This window comes from Panthera leo, chromosome A2 (genome assembly GCF_018350215.1).
Source record: "Panthera leo isolate Ple1 chromosome A2, P.leo_Ple1_pat1.1, whole genome shotgun sequence".
Taxonomy (NCBI): Eukaryota; Metazoa; Chordata; class Mammalia; order Carnivora; family Felidae; genus Panthera; species Panthera leo.
This window is the reverse complement of record NC_056680.1, coordinates 156,423,097-156,445,716: the sequence shown is the minus strand read 5'-3', so window position 1 is coordinate 156,445,716 and position 22,620 is coordinate 156,423,097. Positions and strand designations below refer to the sequence as shown.

General features: G+C 37.7%; 1 protein-coding gene across 1 annotated transcript; it reads right to left on the bottom strand.

The window, feature by feature from the left end:
* Positions 1-5,394: 5,394 nt before the first annotated feature.
* On the bottom strand, positions 5,395-11,977 carry LOC122213233 (olfactory receptor 13-like). Its single transcript, XM_042927361.1, has 2 exons — positions 11,045-11,977; positions 5,395-5,511 (listed from the first exon to the last, which is right to left on the bottom strand). Exons 1-2 carry the CDS (start codon positions 11,975-11,977, stop codon positions 5,395-5,397), a joined length of 1,050 nt encoding a protein of 349 aa, XP_042783295.1.
* Between the last annotated feature and the right edge of the window lie 10,643 nt (positions 11,978-22,620).

The window sequence follows — 22,620 nt, the reverse complement described above, 5'->3', positions numbered from 1 at the left end:
AGACCTAAATATAAGATGAAAAACCTTAAAACTCCTAGAAGCAAACAGGAAAAAGGCTTCCTGACATGGGTTTTGGCAATGATTTTTTAAATATAACACCTAGGGGGGCCTGGGTAGCTCAGCTGGTTAAGCACCTGACTTTGATTCAAGTCATGATGTTATGGTTCGTGGGTTCAAGCCCACGTCGAGCTCTGTGCAGACAGCTCAGAGCCTGAATCCTGCTTCAGATTCTGGGTCTCCCTCTCTCTCTGCCTCTCCCCTGCTCATACTCTGTTTCGCTCTGTCAAAAATACACACACACACACACACACACACACACACACACACACATCTAACACCTAAAGCACAAGCAACAAAATAAAAAAATAAACAAGTGGAATTATATCAAACTAAAAAGCTTCTGCATAACAAAAGAAATGATTAACAAAACCAAAAAAAGACAATCTATGAAAAGGGAAAAAATATTTGCAAACTATATATTTGATAAGGGGTTAATATCCAAAATATATGAAGGACTGATGCAAATCAACAGCAAAAACAACAACAGGGGCACCTGGGTGGCTCAGTCCATTAAGTGTCTGACTTTGACTCAGGTCATGATCTCAGAGTTTATAAGTTCGAGCCCTGCATTGGGCTCTGTGCTGACAGCTCAGAGCCTGGAACCTGCTTCTGATTCTGTGTCTCCATCTCTCTCTGCCCCTCCCCCACTTGTGCTCACTCTCTCTCAAAAATAAATTTAAAAACATTAAAAAAATTTAAGCAACAACAAAACATGAAAAAACCTCCCAAATAACCAAATCAAAATGGACAAAGAACCTGAATAGACATTTTTTTTTCAAAGATGACACACAGCCAATAAGAGCATGACAAGATGTTCAATATCATTAATCATAAGGGAAATGCAAATCAAACCCATAATAAAATAGCTCTTCACCGCTGTTAGAATGGCTATCATCCAATAGACAAGGGTTAACAAATGCTGGAGGAAAGGGAGCCCTTGTGCACTGTTGGTAGGAATGTAAATTGGTGCATCCACTAAAGAAAATAATATGGAAGTTCCTTAAAAACTTAAAAATTGTATTTGCATATCACCCAGCAATTCCACTTCTGGGAACATATCCAAAAGAGCACACCATGTGGGAGAGATGTTTGTGCCCCGTATTCATTGCAGCATTACCTATAATAGTCAAGGCACAGAAACAACCTAAGTGACCATTGATGGATAAATGCATAAAGAAGTTTTGGTATACATATATGTTGGAATATTATTCAGCCATTGAAAAGAAAGAAATCCTGCCATTTGTGACAACATGAGATCATTGTGCTAAGTGAAATCAATCAGAGAAAGAAAATATGGTGTGTTCTTACCTATACGTGGGATCTAAAACAAATAAACAAATGAAACCAAACTTATAGAGGGAAAAAACCTGATCTGTGATTACCTGAGGAGGGGGGTGGGTGGAGAGGGAATTGGTGGAAGGTGGTCAAAACATCTTTTGATCAAATTGACCAAAAGATCAATTTCCAGTTCTAAGATAAATAGGTACTGGGGATGTCAGGTATAATATCATGACTATAGTTAACAATTATGTATGACATATTTTAACGTTTTTTTTTTTAAATTTTAATGTCTATTTTTGAGGGGGGGGAGTAGGGGAGGGGCAGAGAGAGAGAGAGAGAGAGAGACAGACAGACAGAATCCGAAGCAGACTCTAGGCTCTGAGCTGTCAGCACAGTGCCCAATGTGGAGCTTGAACCCACAAGCCGTGAGATCATTATCTGAGTTCAAGTCAGATGCCCAACCGACTGAGCCACACAGGTACCCCTGTATTTGAACTTTAAGAGAATGAACTCTAAGAATTCCCATCACAAAATAGAAAACCTCTTTTCTTTTTCTATACACATATGCATATATATATATATATATATATTTCTATATACATACATACATATATATCTATAGGTATATATATATACACATATATATCTACAGGTGTATATATATATACATATATATCTATAGGTGTGTGTGTGTATATATATATATATATATATATATATATATATATATATATATACACACCTATATATAGGTGTATATATAGGTATCTATCTGAGATGATAAATGTTAACTAGACTTACTGTGGTAACCATTTCACAATATTTTTAAGTCAAATCCTTATGCCTATATACTTTAAACTTATATAGTGCTGTATGTCAATTTTTTTTAATATTTATTTTTGAGAGGAGTAGGGAAAGGCAGAGAAAGAGGAAGGGAGACAGAAGATCCGAAGCGGCTCTATGCTGACAGCAGAGAACCTGATTAGGGGCTCAAATTCATAAACCGTGAGATCACGACCTGAGCTGAAGCTGGAGTCTCAGCAGAGTAAGCCACCCGGGTGCCCCTGTCAATTTTATCTCAGTAAAATTGGGGGAAAAAATTTAAAGGTCAAAACCTAGAATGAATAGAAAGAGGAAATATACTCATCTTGCTGTTAATTCAATCCTTCATATTTGTAACATGTATTATAACTGAAATCCAAAACATAAGAAACTACTATTTACATCAACAAAACAGTGGCTGACCACAGCACCATGAGTTAAAATATACTTTATAACTAGCTAATAGGAACATATTATTGACCAATGGTAATTCAGTCTGTCTACTGAGAAATGGACACGTCAACAAATTAGTGATAAAATACTTAGTCTATGAATTTTATCCTAGACTTGGTAAACAAGAGAATATCAGGAAATATATGACTGGAGAGTTTTGGGAACCTCCAAAAGTCTAGTCAAGGTGCTTTGATACAACCTCAGGGAGGCAGGGCAGGAGGATGTGACAGTGAGCCCACGTGTAGTTGCTTGTGTGGGCTACCTGTCTGGAGACAGACTGTGGGAAAAATAAAGGAGATGATCCATATGGAGCATAGACCAAAGTCTATGAGAGAGGCAGAACTTGTGCATCTTTAAAGCTTTTTTTTTTAAGAGAGAGACAGAGACAGCACAAGTGGGGGAGGGGCAGAGAGAAGTAGAGAGAGAATTCCAAGCAGGCTCCACACTGTCAATGCAGAGCCCAATGGGGGGCTTCAAACCATGAAGCCATGAATTCTTGAGCTGAGTTGAAACCAAGAGTTGGACGCTCAACTGACTGAGCCACACAGGCGCCCCTGTCTGTGCATCTTTAATGGCCTTCAGGGACAATAAGCCTGACCATGTCATACCTATATGACATGCATTAGTTTTACAAAATCAAATGAAATGCAAACAGATTAAATTTCTTATGGGCTTGTGGGGGTTATGAGGGTGGCTCAAAACTGTAATGTGTTCCAGGTCCAAATGTAACCTTCAGGCATAGCGAGGTACATTAACTTACATAGGTACAATTTCAGAATTTCAAAAAGGATAAATTGTCTGGTTAATGAATAATCAGGTAAATCTAAACTTCTAAAGTAAATATCTAAGAAGGAAATAATTTCATATATAATCATCAGAACTTGATGGAACCTATGTTTTATTTATTTTATATATATATATACACACACACACACACACACACACACACACCTATATATATGTGTGTGTGTGTGTGTGTGTGTGTATAATTTATTGTCAAATTAGCTAACATACAGTGTATACAGTGTGCTCTTGGTTTGGGGGGTAAATTCCCGTGATTCATCGCTTACATAAAACACCCAGTACTCAACCCAACAAGTGCCCTCCTCAATGCCCATCACCCATTTCCCCTATCCCCTGCCCCCCTCCCCCCATCAACCCTTGTTTTTTCCTCTGTATTTAAGAGTCTCTTATGGTTTGCCTCCTCTCTGTTTGAAACTATTTTTTCCCCTTTTCTGCCCCCATGGTCTTCTGTTAAGTTTTTCAAGTTCCACATATGGAGTGAAAACATATGATTTCTTTCTCTGACTTACTTTACTTAGCATAATACCTTCCAGGTCCATCCACATTGTTGCAAATGTCAGGATTTCATTCTTTCTCATTGCCAAGTAGTATTCCATTGTATATATAAACCACATCTTCTTTATCTATTCATCAGTTGATGGACATTTGGGCTCTTTCCATAATTTGGCTATTGTTGAGAGTGCTGCTATAAACATTGGGGTACAAGTGCCCCTATGCATCAGCACTCCTGTATCCCTTGGATAAATTCCTAGTAGCTCTATCGCTGGGTCATAAGGTAGCTATGTTTTAAACAGTAAATCTTGAAGAATGATGAGCTGGCAAGTTCTCCTCTAAAGTAGTGGGCACGGGGAAGGCAGAATTCCTAAAATCACCACCTATTGTTAATCCTTGACTCAGAGGAAGCGTAGGACTACTCACCTGCAAGTAGCAAGGAAAGACTGAAAACTGATTCATCTTATTTGCTTATGTAGTTACAAGCCAAGACTTTGCCGAGTGGTCTTCTGGGGTAAGGGCTGATAGGATAAGTGAGTTTTCTGGATATAAGAACTATTGTGGACCGTAAAGAACTAGGTGTCAGTTCTGTGTAATCATAGCCTATTGGAGAATCTGTTAAAGGGTAATAGTTGATCATACTCATGAGTGCCCCCTATGTGCTGGGCACTGTGGAAGCACATAGTAAAAGCAGGAGGATGGTGCTGAGCTTTGTGAAGATTTTCTCGTACAAACGTGCTTCAGAAGAAAGCAGTGATAAATAAAAAGATACACATTAAACACAAAAATCCTATAAAAAGAAATGATTGACTATCTCGTCCTTCTCCCACCTCACACACCAGCACCTAACACCGTGGTCCCCTTTCTATACTTTTCCCACCCCCACTGTGCAAACTTATCTTCCAAGCTATGAAAAATCTAACACTTACACATATTTATTGAATACATTCTAGCTGTCCTTAATGCTAAGCTTAAGATAAACATATGACATAGATTTAGTACCCACTGTACCTGTGTTGACAATAAGTAAATGCATATTTTATATAATAACCAACATGTTAATTTTCCCAACATAACACCATTCTGTAATATACCCTCCTGTAATTTTCTTTGGCTAAGATTATTCCATATGTTCTGTTTAAATGCATGACACAGAAATTTCTTACTCCTTCTGTTAGTGCTATCTTTTCTAAGTAAATGTCTATCACGTGGATATTTCTCCACCAATGAAGCAAATTAACCAAACTCGAAACCCAAAACATCTTTATATAATTTGTCTATAAAATGTGCATCTAATATTCCCCTGAAACTATTCATATAGAATGTGAATGATGAGCATATATGTTTAACATTAATAAAGAGTATTTACTTCTCTAACATTTAAAATAAAGATTGTCAGAAACAGAGTGATAGTCCACAGAAGTGTAGATGCTACCCCATGTCTAAGAGGAATTAATGATAAAGTAAAATAAGGTGGCCTGGTTAGCTCCCACGTTTGGACTCAGGGACCCCAGAAGGGAAAAATACCTCAAGGTTGGGCAGGATCGTGCTTTCTGGGAGCGCCTGTGGGAGCTGCAGAACCCTCACTCCTGTTCCTGACTGCAAAGGTGGCAGAATCCTCAGAAAAGGCGCTTTGATTCTCCTATGGCCCCAGCCTAGTTGGTAGCGTCTAAGGGCTCCCTGGAGGGGTGGGCTGCGAGATACAGTGCATGCCCACTCCACTGGGAAGGGGACAAAGCAGTTCCCTAGTTCTGCTCTCATCCCCAGCAGGACACACGATCAGGAACCACAACCAGCCACAGAGGATGCCTCTGAGACAACACCGGTCATTACGGCCCCGGAAAACTTGGCATTATTTGGATTTCATGAATTCCAGCGCTGCCCTAATTCCCAAACCATCAGGTCGTTCAGGGGAACCTAGAAGGAAGCAGAATGAGTGTGACGATGAAGAAGCTCCCGGCATTCCCCTCTGTATTTCAGCTTCTCCCCACTGTACTCTGGGCCACCTTGTGTAGCAGCAGAGGGGGGAAGGAAGGACCCTGAAAAATCAGCTGGTTCCAAGCAACGGCTCAAGATGTGGAGATGCCGTAGAGAGCAGGTTATGGAGGCAGGGAGCAGACCGGGAAGTCTGAGGAGAAACACGGAGTCCCAGTGGGGCTTATTAGAACACGCCTGAAGAGGGGTTTTCTAGAACACAAACCACTCAAATAGATCAGCCTTGGCAATACACTCTAATCTCGATTCTGAGGTGAGGAGATTCTAGGGGTCCAGTCCCTCAGGCCAGGGGGAGAGAACCCTCTGGAAGGCATCTTCCCCTTGAAGCTTCCTACCTCTTCTGGGTTGGGAGAGAATTTCCTACCTGTGATGATGTCATGTATTTGCATCCTACTGTTTTCCTATACTGGATGTGAGGGACTCAAAATGTTATCTGAGAAATCTCTTACCAATCAAGCATGAGATTCACAAACTAATTAGTTCATTACAGTGTGATTCCTGGCTTCCTGGGGTTATCCCATAAACTTAGGGAAAACTGGTTACAATTATCAAGTTTCTTTTCTTTTTATGTTTCAGGTGGCTTGTAGAAAAATGTGGATATCTGGAAACTGATGTTTAAAAGAAAAAAAATAGCGGCACACTGAAATTGTGAAAATAATAGGGTTTTTCTCATTCATCACTGTATGACTATCAGTTATAAAAAGTAGGAACTTTGAACTAAGACAATAAGGAAATTAAATATAAATTTTTATGATACCAAACAAACTTTAACTTTGGGAAATGCATCATCTCAAAAGTACATGTTCTCTAGTACATATCAAGGTAACATTGCTTTAACTTATGGACAGCTTCTAAAAGTGGTCAGAGTAGGGGCATCTGGCTGGCTCAGCCCATAGAACATGCAACTCTCAATCTCGGGATCATGAGTTCAAGCCCATGTTGGATGTAGAGCTTACTTTAAACAAAAAGTGGTCAGGGGTGCCTGGGTTGCTCATTGGTTTAAGCATCCAACTCTTGATTTCAGCTCAGGTCACGATCTCACCATTCATGACTTCAAGCCCCATGTACTGTTGACAACACAGGGCCTGTTTGGGATTGGGATTCTCTGTCTTCCTTTATCTCTGTCTCTCCCCTGCTCACATTTGCATGTTCATCCTCTGTCTCAAAAATAAACAAACACTAAAAAAATGAAACTAAGAAATTTTAAAAAGTGGTCAGAGTAAAACGTAAACATACGTAAAACATAAATGTTTACAAAGGAAAATAACACATACCATAATTAACTCTTAATTGCAAAAAAATATATTCTTTTTTTTTTTAAATATATTCTTTTTTACATTATCTGTTAGCATCAGACATTTTCTAACCACCAATCTTATGGTTATCTCAAGGTCCACCAGAATTTTACATCATTTCCATTTGGAAGTAGAATAAAAATCAATATGTTGATAATTTAAACACTTCCTAAAGTAAATTGTCTCAATAATTGGTTTGAAAAATGTTGTCTTTTTAATGTTTACTTATTTATATATAGAGAGAGTGTGTGTGCATACAAGCAGGGAAGGGGCAGAGAGAGAGGGAGAGAGGGGGAATCTTAAGCGGGGACACCAGGCTCGAACTCATGAACCATGAGGTCATGCCCTGAGCCAAAACCAAGAGTAGGACACTTAATTGACTGAGCCACAGGCACCCTAACAAAATGTTGGCTTTTAATTGATGAACTAAGTATCTGAGTCAGGGATGAACATATCTTCAGAATGTCATAACATATATAATTAATGGAAAATAGCAATTGCTATTATCAATGTTTCACTTGGAATCTTGAAAACTGGGAAAATAAAGAGGCAGAATTTGTTAGTTCATTGAGCACAGCCCAAGGTATAGAAACTTCAGTTGTAGACATCTAGGTTCATGATAAGAATAAATTGTGATCTATTGGGAGGAATTTTTCTACAGTTTTGAAGAAGTACCTTTCAGCATTATTCAAATCCATCTGTTCTGATTCTAGGCTCTTTGAGCCATATATTACTGTTTATTCATTTCTTGGATTTTTGAAAAGAGAACTGGGTTATTTTGGATAATGGGTATATGTACTCCTTTCCCTGGGAAGAAACATGCTTCACTATAAAGGTTGAAATTGCATCTGGGTTAATCATAATTATCTTGGGAGTTTTGTGAGAATCATTAAGTTCTGACAATTCTGATCAATTCCAGATTAACTGACAGAAAACTAGTTTCCAGACCTTCCAAACTGATGACCAGGACTTAGGCCCCCAAAGTTTTTTTCAAGAGAAGTTGAATTGAGTTTCTTTTTTCCCCTTTTTCTGGGATCCATTGAGCCACTGATGACTGTCCATGTGTTCTGTAGTGCCCATAAACTCCCAATGAAGAAGCCTCACACAAGATAAACCCTGAGGCTAAAACTGTGGTTCTATAGCCTGATCATCAGGATTTCCATAGAAAAAGGTTAACCAAGAAAGATTAGTATGCTTATTATTAAGGACTAAACATTAACCCCATAAGCAAGAACATTTGAAATGATAGTTGTTCAATAATATAAAACACTTTGAAGTAACTAAGTAGTTTCTTTTAATCCCCCATCTTCCTAACTGTTCAGCAGAGTTTAACTCCACTAAAGCTTGATACAACTTATTTCTTCAACTTACTTCAGGGTGTAATTTACAATCAAAACGTTCCTATAACTGTGCTTAAAAGACTTTACTTATCTTCAAGTTCAATGGCTTTTCAAGTACCTGAGCCTTAACTATATCCCAAAATACAATTTAAAAATTACAATTTGTAAAAGGTATTAATTTACTGAATACACCTTAAAAAACATGTTATTTTCTTCTATCAGTAGAAAAAGAACTAATAAAATTGTAAAATGTAAAAGTAATAAAAGCACCAAAATTTTGCCCATGTATTTAGCCACCATAGAATTTAGAGTTTTGTTTTTGTTTTGTTTGTTTTTTTTACTTTCATGAGGAGGAAATCTTTGCAACTGCATAAAAACCTCACTCAACCCTTTTTATTTTGAGATTACAGTAATGCACACGGCATTCCATATAGAGAATGAGGAAATTCCTGTTTGTAAGGCTATCATTTGAAATTTATTTCAAGAATAGCCAGTGAATAATAAATCATGCACTTTCCCTATTTTGTTTACTTTTTAATCTTCAAAGGATCAACTAGCCCTTTGGACATTCTATCTTTTATTCATATCCTTTTTATCCATCATTCATTGTGTACCTTTCCTATAAACATTCTCTTACAGAACATCTCCCATATCTCTATTTTCTAAACACAACAATGGAGAAATCTTGTTAAAGCTTCTACATTGTGTAAGTAGTGGCTTTTGCAAATCCTCCTAGATTTCTGTGAGAAACTTGGTTTTATCTTTAAATTTGTTTTTAGTTTTTTTAAGTTTATTTATTTTGAGAGAGAGAGAGAGAGAGAGAGAGCAAGCACAAGTAGGGGAAGGGGCAGAAAGAGAGGGAGAGACTCTCAAGCAGGCTCCACACTGTAAGTGCAGAGCTTGACATGGGGCTCAAACCCACAAACCACGAGATCATGACCTGAGCCGAAATCAAGAGTCAGAAGCTCAACTCACTGAGCCACACAGGCACCCTGGTTTTATCTTTAAAATCAAGGAGAGAAAAAACGGATTTAGTATACTGGGTAAGCAGTGGAATGCATAGTTTTTTTTTTATCTCAGATTTAGAAGATTGTGAAATTGAATGAGGTCATTCCATGAGATGTATCTGTAAATGCTGACCCAAGATGAAGCAGAGGGTTGGATTCATTATCTCCAGATGATCCAGCAGTGAAAAGGAGAAACAGTTACCCTCACTTTCTTTACCCAAAGAAAGCACACATTCTCACAGGCTCATCTAGGGTATTGCGCTTAGGTCCTCTTTAGAGGCTCACCTTGCAGGAAAAAAATCATTTTGCTCTAGAAGGTGGTTATAGGAAATATTCACAGTGAGTCAATCCAGATCAAGATCTCCTGGTCCTGGAAACCACTAATAAGTGTTACAAAAAAATTGTTTATGTGATCAAATAAGTTTGGAAAATATTGGCTAAAAACTGGAATAAAAATCTTCTTTACTGCAGATCTTCTTACAGTTTTCACAATGATAGTATGAACTGTGAGCTCTAAAGTAAGGCATCTAATACACAATAATTTTCAAACTTACTTGACCATAGAGTTTATGTTAAAGCTCTCTTGAGGAGCTGGAGTTTTGAGAAAAACACTTTGAGAGGCATGAGGCTAGACCATAGCTTGCGAAAGATGTTATAAAGAGTATTGTTCTAGATCTGCAGCTTCCAAATCTCGGCTCATGGACCAGCTGCATTACAATTAGCTATTGATAATGTTTTTTAAGTTTATTTATTTTGAGAGAAAGAGAGAGAGAGAGAGAGAGAGAGAGAGAGAGAAAGCAGGGGAGGGGCAGAGAGAGAGGGAGAGAGAGAATCCCAAGCAGACTCCACATTGTCAGTGCAGAGCCTGACATGGGGCTCAATGTCAGGAACCGTGAGATCGTGACCTAAGTTGAAATCAAGAGTCAGACGCTTAACCAACTGAGCTACCCAGGTGTCTCAACAATATATCAAGATATAGATCTCTAAGACATATCCCACATCCACTGAATCAGTGATCTAAGTGGTGGCTCAGAAGACTGACTGTATTTTTAATAAGGGTCTCAGATAATTCTCATGCTAATCTAGAGTTGGAAACTCTTGAGATAATATCTTCCTAGGTCACTATCAACCTGACGCCATAATATTTTCATAGGGTCTCTTCATTCTCAGGACTCTTTTTTTTAAATATGTGTGTGTGTGTGTGTGTGTGTGTGTGTGTGTGTGTGTGTGTATAATATGTATATATATATACACGTATATATATGTACGTATACATATGTATATATATATATACGTACATATACACACACACACACACACACACACACATATATATATATACGAGAGATGGAGAGGACAAGCCAGGAAGGGGCAGAGAAAGAGGGTGAGAGAAATCCCAAGCAGGCTCTGTGCTGTCAGCACAACGTGGGGCTTGAACTCATGAACTGCGAGTTCATGACCTGAGCTGAAACCAAGAGTCAGATGCTTAACTGACTGAGCCACCCAGGTGTGCCCCCAGCACTCTCTTTAAGGCATTCTTCACTTCTGAGTTCCTAAGACTATAGATCAGCGGGTTGAGCATGGGATTGAAAAGGCTGTGAAACAGGAGGAGATATTTCTTCTGCTCCTTGGGGTTCCCATATCTGGGCCCAACATACATTATAATCGCCGTGCCATAGAAGAGTCCAACCACACAGAGATGGGATGAGCAGGTAGAGAAGGCTTTTCTTTGACCTTCCCCAGACTGGATCCTGAGGATGGCACAGAGGATGCACATATATGAGATCACAATCGAGGAGAAGGGTCCCACTAGTACGGAAATTGCTCCAGCCAATACCACAATCTCATTGATGTGTGTATCTGCACAGACAAGTTTGAGAACAGCCATGATTTCACAGAAAAAGTGATTGATTTTCTGGGATCTACAGAAGGGTAAGGGTAGAAGTAATATGAGATGAATCAAAGACAGAAGGACTCCAAAGGTCCAGGAAGTCACCACCAGCATGATGCAGACTCTCCAGCTCATGATGACAGGATATCGGAGCGGGTGGCAGATGGCCACATACCGATCATAGGACATCACCACCAGGAGAAGACATTCTGTGACAGCAAAAGTCAAAAAGAGAAAGGTCTGTGTCATGCAGCCAGCAAAGGAGATGGGTTGGTCTGGCTTCAGGAGGTTTATCAGCATCTGAGGCACTGTGTTGCAGGCATAGGCTATGTCAACGATGGCCAGGTGGGAGAGGAAGAAGTACATGGGGGTGTGCAGTCTGGAGTCCAGCCAGATGAGTCCCAGGATGAGCCCATTCCCCAGCAGGGTAAAGGCGTAGAACAGGGAGAAGATACCAAAGAGAAGCATCTGAATCCTCAGAGCAAGGGGAAATCCCAATAGGGTAAACTCTGTGATAGAGGTCATATTGGCTCCCATATCCCAATGATGGAATAGAGTTAATGTATATGACTTAAGAGAAATCATTCGAAATAAATTTATGTTGTTTGAAACTTTTTTTTTAGGACAGAAAGTTATTCAGAAACACTTTGAGTACATTTTTATGTATTTTAATGAATGTTTAAAGACTTTAGTAGCCCTGAAATAAATTTAAAAATAGATACACACACACACACATACGCGCGCGCGCGTTTCCTTTGTCGTTAATGTTATTAGCAGAGTCTAAATTTTCAAAATAAATACATTGTCTCCTGTCAGATACACAGTTTTTGTTTCATTCAGTGAGCTACCCCATATTCTTCAAATAAATTCTGCTTTTCTTTGCCAAAGTCCTTAAACATCAGTATGTCTAATCTCGAGTTGGAAGAGCTCATTAAGAATAACAATATACTAGGTTTAGCTATACCATTGGCCAGATTCACCATTAGCCATTAACCTCTCACCTGCTTGTCTAAACACACTTTTGGGGGGGGGGGCAGAGGGAGAAAGAGAGAGAGAGACTCTTAAGCAGGCTCCACACCCAGAGCAGAGCCCAACTTGGGGCTCGATCTCACAACCATGAGATCATGACCTGACTGGAAATCAAGAGTCAGATGCTTAACCGACTGAGCCATCCACATGCCCATAAACACATTTTCCACTCCTACATCTACTGTCACCTCTATAGCTAGTATCTCACCAACTCTCTTCTTGATCAAGTGCAAATACTTATTTTCAGCCTAAAATACCATTTTTCTTACTTAGTTTTCCACAATATTTAGATGAACGTATATGTGAATGACTGAATAGCTTTATACTATCATTTATTTAAATATAAGAACAGAATCAAAACTTGGTCACATTTCGACTGAATGTGGCCAAACACTCTAATAATACCAATTTTAGACACTGTCTCTGCAGGGGACTGACAATAACTCCTGGACTTCTGTAAAGGATACTGCAAAAGGGGTCTCTGAAGTCCTCGAGAGATTGAACTAAATCTTCTTTCTCTATGACTTCACAATTAAAGTGTAAGTACATTTTTTTTCAACCATATGACTACAGGTAGCCGGTGCCAACTATGAACCAGGAAGAGCATGTCCCTTGATCTTGGACTATGAGTCAGAACTGTGAGAAATAAATTACTGTTATTTATAAGCTAAAAATAAAAAATAAAAAATAAAATGTAAGTACAAACATGACATTACCCTTCTCGCTTAAACTTTATTCCCAACTTTTACGTACAATCGTCTTGTCTTGGAGGCAATCAGGATGAACAATAAATCCTAATTTAAATGGCTATAAAACTATAAACTTACTTAAAAATGACCCCATGTGCACTGAAACTCTCTTATAACCACTCCAATAAGAAGTGTCATGTCCAGGGTGTTGAAAATAATTTCAAGTATTTACTGATTTCCTGTAACGCACCTGCCATTGTTCTTTGGGTAGAGGTATCATGATAGGAAATCGGGCTTCATACTATCGCACATAATAAATAGATAAGGATTTGCACACTTATTCAATAACCCTGGATAGTCTTTCTTATATATTTAGATATTTGACTTCCCTGTATGAGTGATTAAATCTAGATTTTTAATAGAGAAGTGCTGGGATTTTTGTTTAATATTAAATCTTTACCAGAAAGTCACTTGTACATACTTACCTCCTTATCTCGGAAAGAGCTACCCATCAAAAGCAGCCATTAGTACATTGATTGTATTAACATAATGATATATTAAGAATATATTTTACTCGGAATATCCTATTATTTAAACTATCAGTGAGCAAAATTTGAGACTTAATAACAATGTACTTTTGCATGATATTAAATTGTGATAGCAAAAGCTAACAGGCAATGAAAATGATGCTAAAATATATTTGGCCAGAACTTACGAAAGCAATTAGGAAACCTGCATGTCTAGAGATGACTGTTGTATAAAGATCCCAATACATCTTCACACAGAAAAGGCAAACATATCTAGGGTGGCTGAATTTACTGATGGTACTAGAAGCCTTGTTGCTCATCTGAGAACTGTCAAGGAAGGATTTTGGCTCTTCAAGTTGCCTTTAAGAAAAGGCTTTATTAATTTGTCATCTCCACAGGGCAGCTTCCCAATTGCCATGAGACTCTGTGTGGGATACGAGACAGGTCTCCCCTGTACCAGCATGCTCCCTACAGACACATGAAGAACCGAACCACTGCTATCCTCTTGAGAGGGGAGAGGAATGGCAGTCCCTGTCTCCTTCTGTCTTTCAAGAAGCCAGAGAGACAGTGAAATCTTTAGAAGTTAAGATAAAAACAAGTAGTACCTTTCTAGCTAAAAGAATACACACTAATATCAAGTCGCACCACATGAACATTACAGCTACCCAAATACACGAATGTGTTATAGTTTCATGAATTTTTATGTTGTTCCACGTCCTAAACATTCAGGAGGCCCTTGGGAGATTCAAAGATCCATGCCTGGTTATTCCTTGGTGGTGAAATAGAAACATGACATTAATTTCTACAGCCTTATTTCTTCAGGGTGGTCTAGTTCTCTAACCATCCTGAAGGTAGTAGGAACACGAACCTGAATTCAAATGTCTTAATCATGACATCATTTTAAATAGCAGCTGGATCCTTGATCATAGATCTAGAGTGTGTGGGCATCTATGCTGGGAATCCATGGTAGCCATGCCCTGCTACTTGTTGATCTGCCTGGAGGGGCTGAGAAAAGTTCATTTTAGAACATTTTTCCTTTCTGATAACATCTGGTCCTGTCCTTCTGGGAAAGATTTCTGTAAAAGCAGGAGGCCAATTCCTATCCTCTCTACTCTTATGGATGCAGCTAAATATATGTAATCTACCTACCAGTGTAGGCATATACCTATCACAGTATATTCTTTAGGATGTTATCGACAATGCAGTGCCCCAAATCTTTGTGTCAGGTCACAATTTCTATCAGATCTACAATTTCTGAGTAATACGATATGAGCTGGGAGCAGTGAATCCCTTGGTCATCTGCTGTGAAGCAGGTCTAATGGACTAAGGTGATATTCTGTTGGCAAGCATGTCAAAAGTCAGATTTTCTAATAGCCCTCCAATCGAGGTACTGACCAAGGTACTACACCAAGAAAGGGAAATTCATAGTTGTATGTCATCTGCAATCATGATAAATCATTGCTCCATATAGGATAGAAGGAATTAGCGTGCTCATAACGGATTTACTGGTCTCTTTAAGGGGACGGCACCATATTGAGGGCCCAGCATTGGTCTCTGATGCTGATGGAACATGTAGTCATCTGAGGAGAGCAGCAGAGTAGAGCCTCCTTGGTGTGGGGCAGCCTATGCTGTTGGATTCACGCAAAGCCTCCTTCTCTATTGCCATGGCTACTGCATTTGTGTGCTCTCTGTGCATTCACTGGGGTGGCCAAAAACAAAGATTCTATTCTGATAGAATCATCTTGTACCTGGTTGTTGAATGTTGGGCTTTTAAAAAGCAACAAGTGCACTTCTAATTTATCTACAAACTACCCAGAAGCTATTTTCAAGCCATAATCTGTTAGAACTGCATCCTGGACAGTCTTCGGGAACTGGGTCAACTAATTATTTTCATCATTTTGCTTCATACACAGTATTAGAAAAACAAGGCATTATGTAAATTTAGAGGAAACATGTGGCTAGCAGCTAAATCCAGTCCCTTGTATTTTATTATTTTTCTTTAGATACTCTGCTTTGCAGATGCAATTTTTCAAGGTGTCTTCCTTGGATGTCCCTTTCAGCTCTTTCTGAGCATCCCACTTAGCCTTGCCTTTGAGGTCCAACATTTCAGGCCATTCTGTATTTATGTCACACACAGTCATTTGCTTGTTAGGCATTAATTTGCAATATACAGATTCTCATTCTTTGTGTTCCATTCACCTAATATTCCAACAGTACTCCTTCTGATCTGTGACCAACCAGTCAAACCATTTGCCAATTTCAAGGAGTTTGCACATTCTCACTTCAGGCAACTTCTGTCCCCACAAGGTAGGTGATTAGGTGAATTGCCAGCTATGGAAAATGATAGATTAATCCTTATCTTTAAGGTCCCACACCCACGGTAGATACACTGCACTGAGTGGGAAGAACCATCGGTAATAGAAGATACATGAGGATCTGGGCCATTCAGCTTACTTTTGTCTTCTGCACTTGATCTTGTCCTGACTTATACCACATTCTTTTTATGAGGTATGGCTGCTATGGTCACTCAATCTTATAATTAGGTGGGTTGTGTAACATCTCAGTTCAAAATAAGCAATCCTGCATTTATAGCTACTTGATACTCTATGAATAGTCTGCTAAGGTTCAGTAGTACATCAGGAGTCATGTTTTGAAATGTGTATTTTCTTCTGGTATAGAAGGAAAGACCTTGGTGCAGAATTCCTGTTGCCCGTCCAATGACTCACCTATTGGGGCTTGCCAGAGACTCCACATGACATCTTTATCTATTAGAGGTACTTTCCAATCCATGTTGTCTGCTGATCATACAGCCCAAGTGCCAAAGCTATAAAGTATATAGATCCAATAATTTGTATATATTGACACACCTGTGTAAGCCCCATCCAGATCGAGATGTAGAACACCTTCATCACAAGAGGAAAAACTCTTTTTTCTTCTTCCCTCACCCCACTACCTGCCCCAAATCACTTCCTTACTCTGTGGAAGGAATTTTGACCTCTAACATAATAGGTTAGCTTTGCTTGTTTCTGAACCTCATTGGAATAATTATTCAGTATGTATGCATGTTTTCATGTCTGTTTCATACATGTTTTCTTCTTTGGTTCAATATAAGGTCCTTGAGATTTATCCATACTTTTGTATCTATGTTGTATACATCATTTTCTGATACTGCATAATATTCAATATGAACATTTCACAATTTATTCTACTTTTGTGGAAGTTTGTGTTATTTCTAGTTTTTGGCTATTGTAACTAAAACTTCTTTGAATGTTCTTATACATGTGTCCAGTGTGTATATATAAAAGATAGAATTGCCCAATCCTTGGACAGGCACATGTTGAATTTTAGTAGATACTGCCAAACAGTTTTCCAATGTGGTTTTATAATTTTAGTTTCCCACCACCACTTGATATTAATTTTATAATGTTACCCATTGTGGTATTTGTGATTTTATTGATGATTAGCTGTACTGAACACATTATCATATGCTAATTGATCTTTTGAATAATCTTTTGTATGAAGTACCTGTTCAAATCTTTTGCCCAGTTTCAATTGAGTTGTTTTTCTCCTGTCATTGATTTGTAGACATTCTTTCCAGAGTCTGGATCCAAGTGTTTTGTTGAACATGTGTACTAAGTCTGTCTTCTTCCAGATGTGGTTTGCCTCTTCACCTTCTTACTGATTCTTTTGATAAACAGAAATGATTCGTTTTAATGGCATTCAGCTGAATTTCTTCTTTTATGATTAGTGCTTTTAGCTTCCAACTTAAGAAAACAACTCATCCAAAGGTCATACTCCAATTTCTCTCCTCGAAGAGTTATTACTTACTTTCATGTTTAGATCTAAGATGTGCCTCAAATTATCTTTGTGTGTGGTACGAAATATGGGTTGAGGTTCTTTTATTTATTTTTTATAAAGAGGTCGACTGCATTTACCCATTGAGTTACACTGGCAACATTGTCAAAAATACTGATGAAATACGTATGGATCTATTATTGTAGTCTCTATTCTCTTTTCTATCGATTTATCCTTAAACTAATATCATCAATACAACATTATATACTAAGTCTTGCAGTCAGAAATGTAAAGCTTCCAATTTTGTTCTTTCCAAAATTATTTTGATATCTAAGGGTCTTTAAATTTTTATGCAAATCTTTGTGTAAGAATTATGTTTTTAATACTTGTTTTCAACTTAAAAATTTTTCATTTTTAGTTAAACTTTTATTTTTATATAATTATATGTTCACGTGCAGGTGTAAAAAATAATACAGGGGTTATTATATTACCATTATTAAAATACCATACACTCTTTACTGTTTCCCCACATTGGTAACGTCTTTCAAAACTATGATACAACATCACAATCAGCATGTTGACATTGGTTCAGTTGAGGTGAAAACATTTTCATCACCATGGAATCTCTCCCTGTTGCCTTTTTCTAGGCATGTCCTTCCCACCCTCATTGTAACCACAAAAATATTCTCCATTTCTGTAATTTTGATATTTCAAAATTGTTACATAAATGGAATCATACAGTATATAATCTTATGTGATTAACTTTCTTTTTTTTTCACTCAGCGTATAGGGAGGTTCATCCAGGCTGTTGCAGAAATCAGTAATTGCTCTTTTTTATTGCTGAGCTGTATTTTTTTTTTTTTTTTTTAAAGAAAGGCAGACTGTCACATGCAATGCCTCCTTTGGATGTGTCTGGAGTCTTGGAAGCTTGACTAGCCTACATTCTCCTACAAATGGACTATGAGTGCTTGCTTGGAGGTTCTAGAGCAAAGCACAGCTACCTGTATACCCTTAGCCGAAACGGTCCTTCTCTATCAGGGAAGGTTGTCCTCTTCCTGAGGGACAGAAATGCACATGGAGCAGTGAGGGAGGAAGGGGACACCGCTTAGCCAGCCCAATCAGCCCAAATTGACCCTGGCGATCAATGAGATCGCCCTCACATCTGAGCTGTACTCTATGGTGTGGATGTGGCACCTTTTAATCATTTACCTACTGATGGACGTCTGGATTGTTTCAGTTTTGAGCTCTTCTGCCCCAAAATATATAAACATTTGTGTACAGCCTTTGTTTTTGTTTTGGTGTGTGTGTGTATATAAGTCCTTTTCCTGAGGTTTATGCTTTGGCAGTTTAAAAATTATGAATTAACTTTCCTTAGTAGTTGTAGGATTATGCGAATTATCTCTTCTTATTCGGTGAGCTATAGTAGTTTGTGTTTTTCAGGGAAGTGGACCATTTAATCAAGTTACTTGTAATTTCCTTTATCATCCTTTGGCGTCGGCAGCGATATCCCCCATTTCGTTCTGGTATTTTTAAGTCATGTGTTTTCAAGCACTATTAGAGGTTTCTAAATTTTATTCACCTTTCAAAAGAACCAACTCTTTGTTTTATTGATTTACCTATTGATTTTTTTTAAGTTCAATGTTTCTGTTCTTATATTCATTAACTGCCATGCCCTGCTTGCTTTGATTTTATTTTGCTCTTTTTTTTCTAGGCTCTTGAGGTAGGGACATCTATTATTAATTTGAGACTTTCCTTATTTACGTATTTATTCATTTATTAATTTTAATTCCAATATAGTTAACATAGTGTTATATTACTTTCAGGTGTACAATATAGGGATTCAACAATTCCGTACACATCCAGTTCTCATCATAAGTGCCCCCCTTAATCCCCATCACCTACTTCCCCTATCCCTTCACCTACCTCTCCTCTGATAACCCTCATTTTGTTCTCTATAATTAAGAGTCTGTCGGGGCGCCTGGGTGGCTCAGTTGGTTGAGCGTCCAACTTCAGCTCAGGTCATGATCTCACTGTCCGTGAGTTTGAGCCCCGCGTCGGGATCTGTGATGACAGCTCAGAGCCTGGAGCCTGCCTCGGATTCTGTGTCTCCCTCTCTCTCTGACCCTCCCCTGCTCATGCTCTGTCTCTCTCTCTGTCAAAAACAAACATTAAAAAGAGTCTGTCTCTTCTTTCCTTTGTGAATTTGTTTCTTAAATTCCACACATGACTAAAATATGATATTTGTCTTTCTCTGACTTATTTTGCTTAGTCTTATACTGTCTGGCTCCAACCACGTCATTACAAATGGCAAGATTCCATTCTTTTTTATGGTTGAATAATATTCCATTGTATATATGTATATATGTATGTATATGCATATATGTAGGTACATATGCATATACATATACGCATATACATATGTATATGCATATGTACCTACATATATACATTGGTTCAGTTGAGGTGAAAACATTTGTGTATATGTATATATGTATATATATGTATATATATGTATACATATGTATATATGTATATACATATGTATATATGTATATACACATTCATCATCTAATGGACGCTTGGGTTGCTTCCATAATTTGGCTATTATAGTGCTTCAATGAACATAAGCATGCATGTATCCTTTTGATTTAGTGTTTTTGTATTTTTTGCAGTTGCTGGATTGTAGAGTAGTTCTATTTTTAACATTTTGAGGAACCTCCATATTGTTTCCACAGTGGGGGCACCCACTGTGGGAATCCAGCTTGCATTCCCACCAACAGTGCAGGAGGGTTGCTTCCTTTTTCTCGATAATCTCACCAGCACTTGTTTCTTGTGTTTCCGATTTTAGCCACTCTGACAGATGTGCAGTGATATCTCATTGCAGTTGTGAGACTCTTCCTCTTTTCTAATTGTATTTATTGTAATACACACATTGATTGAACATTTCCCTCTCAGCGCTGAGGTGTTGTATTTTCATTCTCATTCAGTTCAATGTATTTATTTCTCTTGAGCTGACTTTGACTTATAGATTCAAAAGTAATTTAAAAATCTTTAAATGTTGGGAGAGTTCCCTATTTTTCCCATGTTGATTTCTAGTTTGATTCCATTGTGGTTGGAGGACCCACTCTGTGTGATTATTTCTTTGAAATTTATGGAGATATTTTTTATGGCTTAGACTAAGTCTATCTTGGTTTATGTTTTTTCAGTCTTTGAAAACACTGTGTATTCTGCTGTTGTTGGAAGGAAGGTTTTATAAATACTGATTAGACTCTTTGGTTGATGGTGTTCTTGAGTTCTTCCATATTCTTGCTGATTTTCTAGTTGTTCTATCAGTCGTTGAATCAGGGGCACAGAAGTCTCTAACCATTTGCGGACTGGTCTAGATCATCTTCTCAGTTCTGCCAGTTTCTGCATCACATATTTTGAAGCTCTGTTGTTTGGTGAATACACATTTAGGATTGCTTTGTCTTCTTGGTGGATTAAACCTCCTGTCATCATATCCCTTTCTAACACTTTGCTTTCTCTGGTATTAATACAGCCATTCTTGCTTTCCATTCATTAATGCTTGCATAGGATATACCTTTTTGTGTCCTTTTATGTCAGTCTACCCATATTGTTGTCTCTGAAGTGAGTTACTTGCAGACAGCAAGAAATAGAAGAGTCATGTTTTAATATACTTTGACATTCTCTTTTTATTTATTTTAAAGTTTATTTATTTTGAGAGACAGAGTGTGTGTGAGCAAATAAGGGGCAGAGAGAAAAAGAGAGGGAAAGAGAGAATCCCAAGCAGGCTCTGCACTGTGACCACAGAACCCAACACAGGGCTCGATCCCAGGAACTTCAAGATCATGACCTGAGCCAAAATCAAGAGCCTGACGCTTATCTATGCCACCCAGGTGCCCTGACATTCTCTGTTTTTAAATTGTTGTATCTAGACATTTATATTTAATCTAATTATTGGTATGATGGGGGTTAAGTCTGACTTTTTTTATTTTCTGTCTCAACTCTCTATTTTTTGTTTCTTTTCAAAGAATTTTGACTTCCTGTGTGTTACTTGACCATTTTTTTAGAGCTCCATTTTGATGTGTCAATAGTGTTTTTGGTGTATCTCTTTGTATAGTTTTTTGGGTGTTTTTCATAGCTTAGTTGTTCTAGATATTATATATACATAATCACATTCAATTGATGTCATTTTTACCAGTTTGAGTGAAGTATAGAAACCTTGTCTCCTTTCATGTCTTTACTCTCTCCAATTTATAGTATAGTGATCTTTAATATTTCCCCTACATAAATTTAGAATACACCAGATAATGCCATAACTTTTGCTTGAGCCATCAAGCATAATTTAGAAAATTTAAGAGGATAAGAAAAGCCTATGGATTTACTCCTAATTTTGCTCATTATGCTATTTCTTTCTTCCTGATATTCCCAGTTTCCTTCTTTTCTAATTTCTATTTAGAGCTATTTCACTACTTTAAGATGATATTCCATTGTATTTTGGCTTCCATGATGTTTGGTAAAGAAGTCAACTAAAATTTTACTCTTCCTTTTAAAGTAATGTTTTTTTCTTCCCCCGACAAATTGTAAAGTTTTCTTTCCTCTTTCATTTTTCAGTAGTTTGACTAGTATGTTTCTAGTAAGGTTTTCACTTTTCTTTTTTGGTTGAAATTATTTTTTTAAATTTTTAATTGAGTGTTATTGATAATGTTACATTAGTTTCAGGTGTATAACATAGTGATCCAACTACTTTATATATTATGCTGTACTCACCACAAGTGTAGGAACCATCTGTCGCCATACAATGTATTACAATATCATGAACTGTATTTTCCAGTGAAGTTTTCTTTATATTTATCCTGCGAGGACTTTTGAGCTTCTTGAATCTGTGTATTGATATTGCTTATCAGACTTTATAAGTTCTTGTCATTATGTCTTCAAATAATTAATCTGTCCCATTTTTTCTTTTTCTTTCAGGAACTAGGAAATGAAGGTTGGTTAGAACTTTGGAGTATTATCCAAAACTTTATTTTGCTATTTTGAGTTCTTTCCACTCTTTTTTCTTCCTCTACTTTACTTTTGGTAATACATATTGAACTGTATTTGACTTCACCAATTCTGGCTTCACTTGTATTCTGTTTTC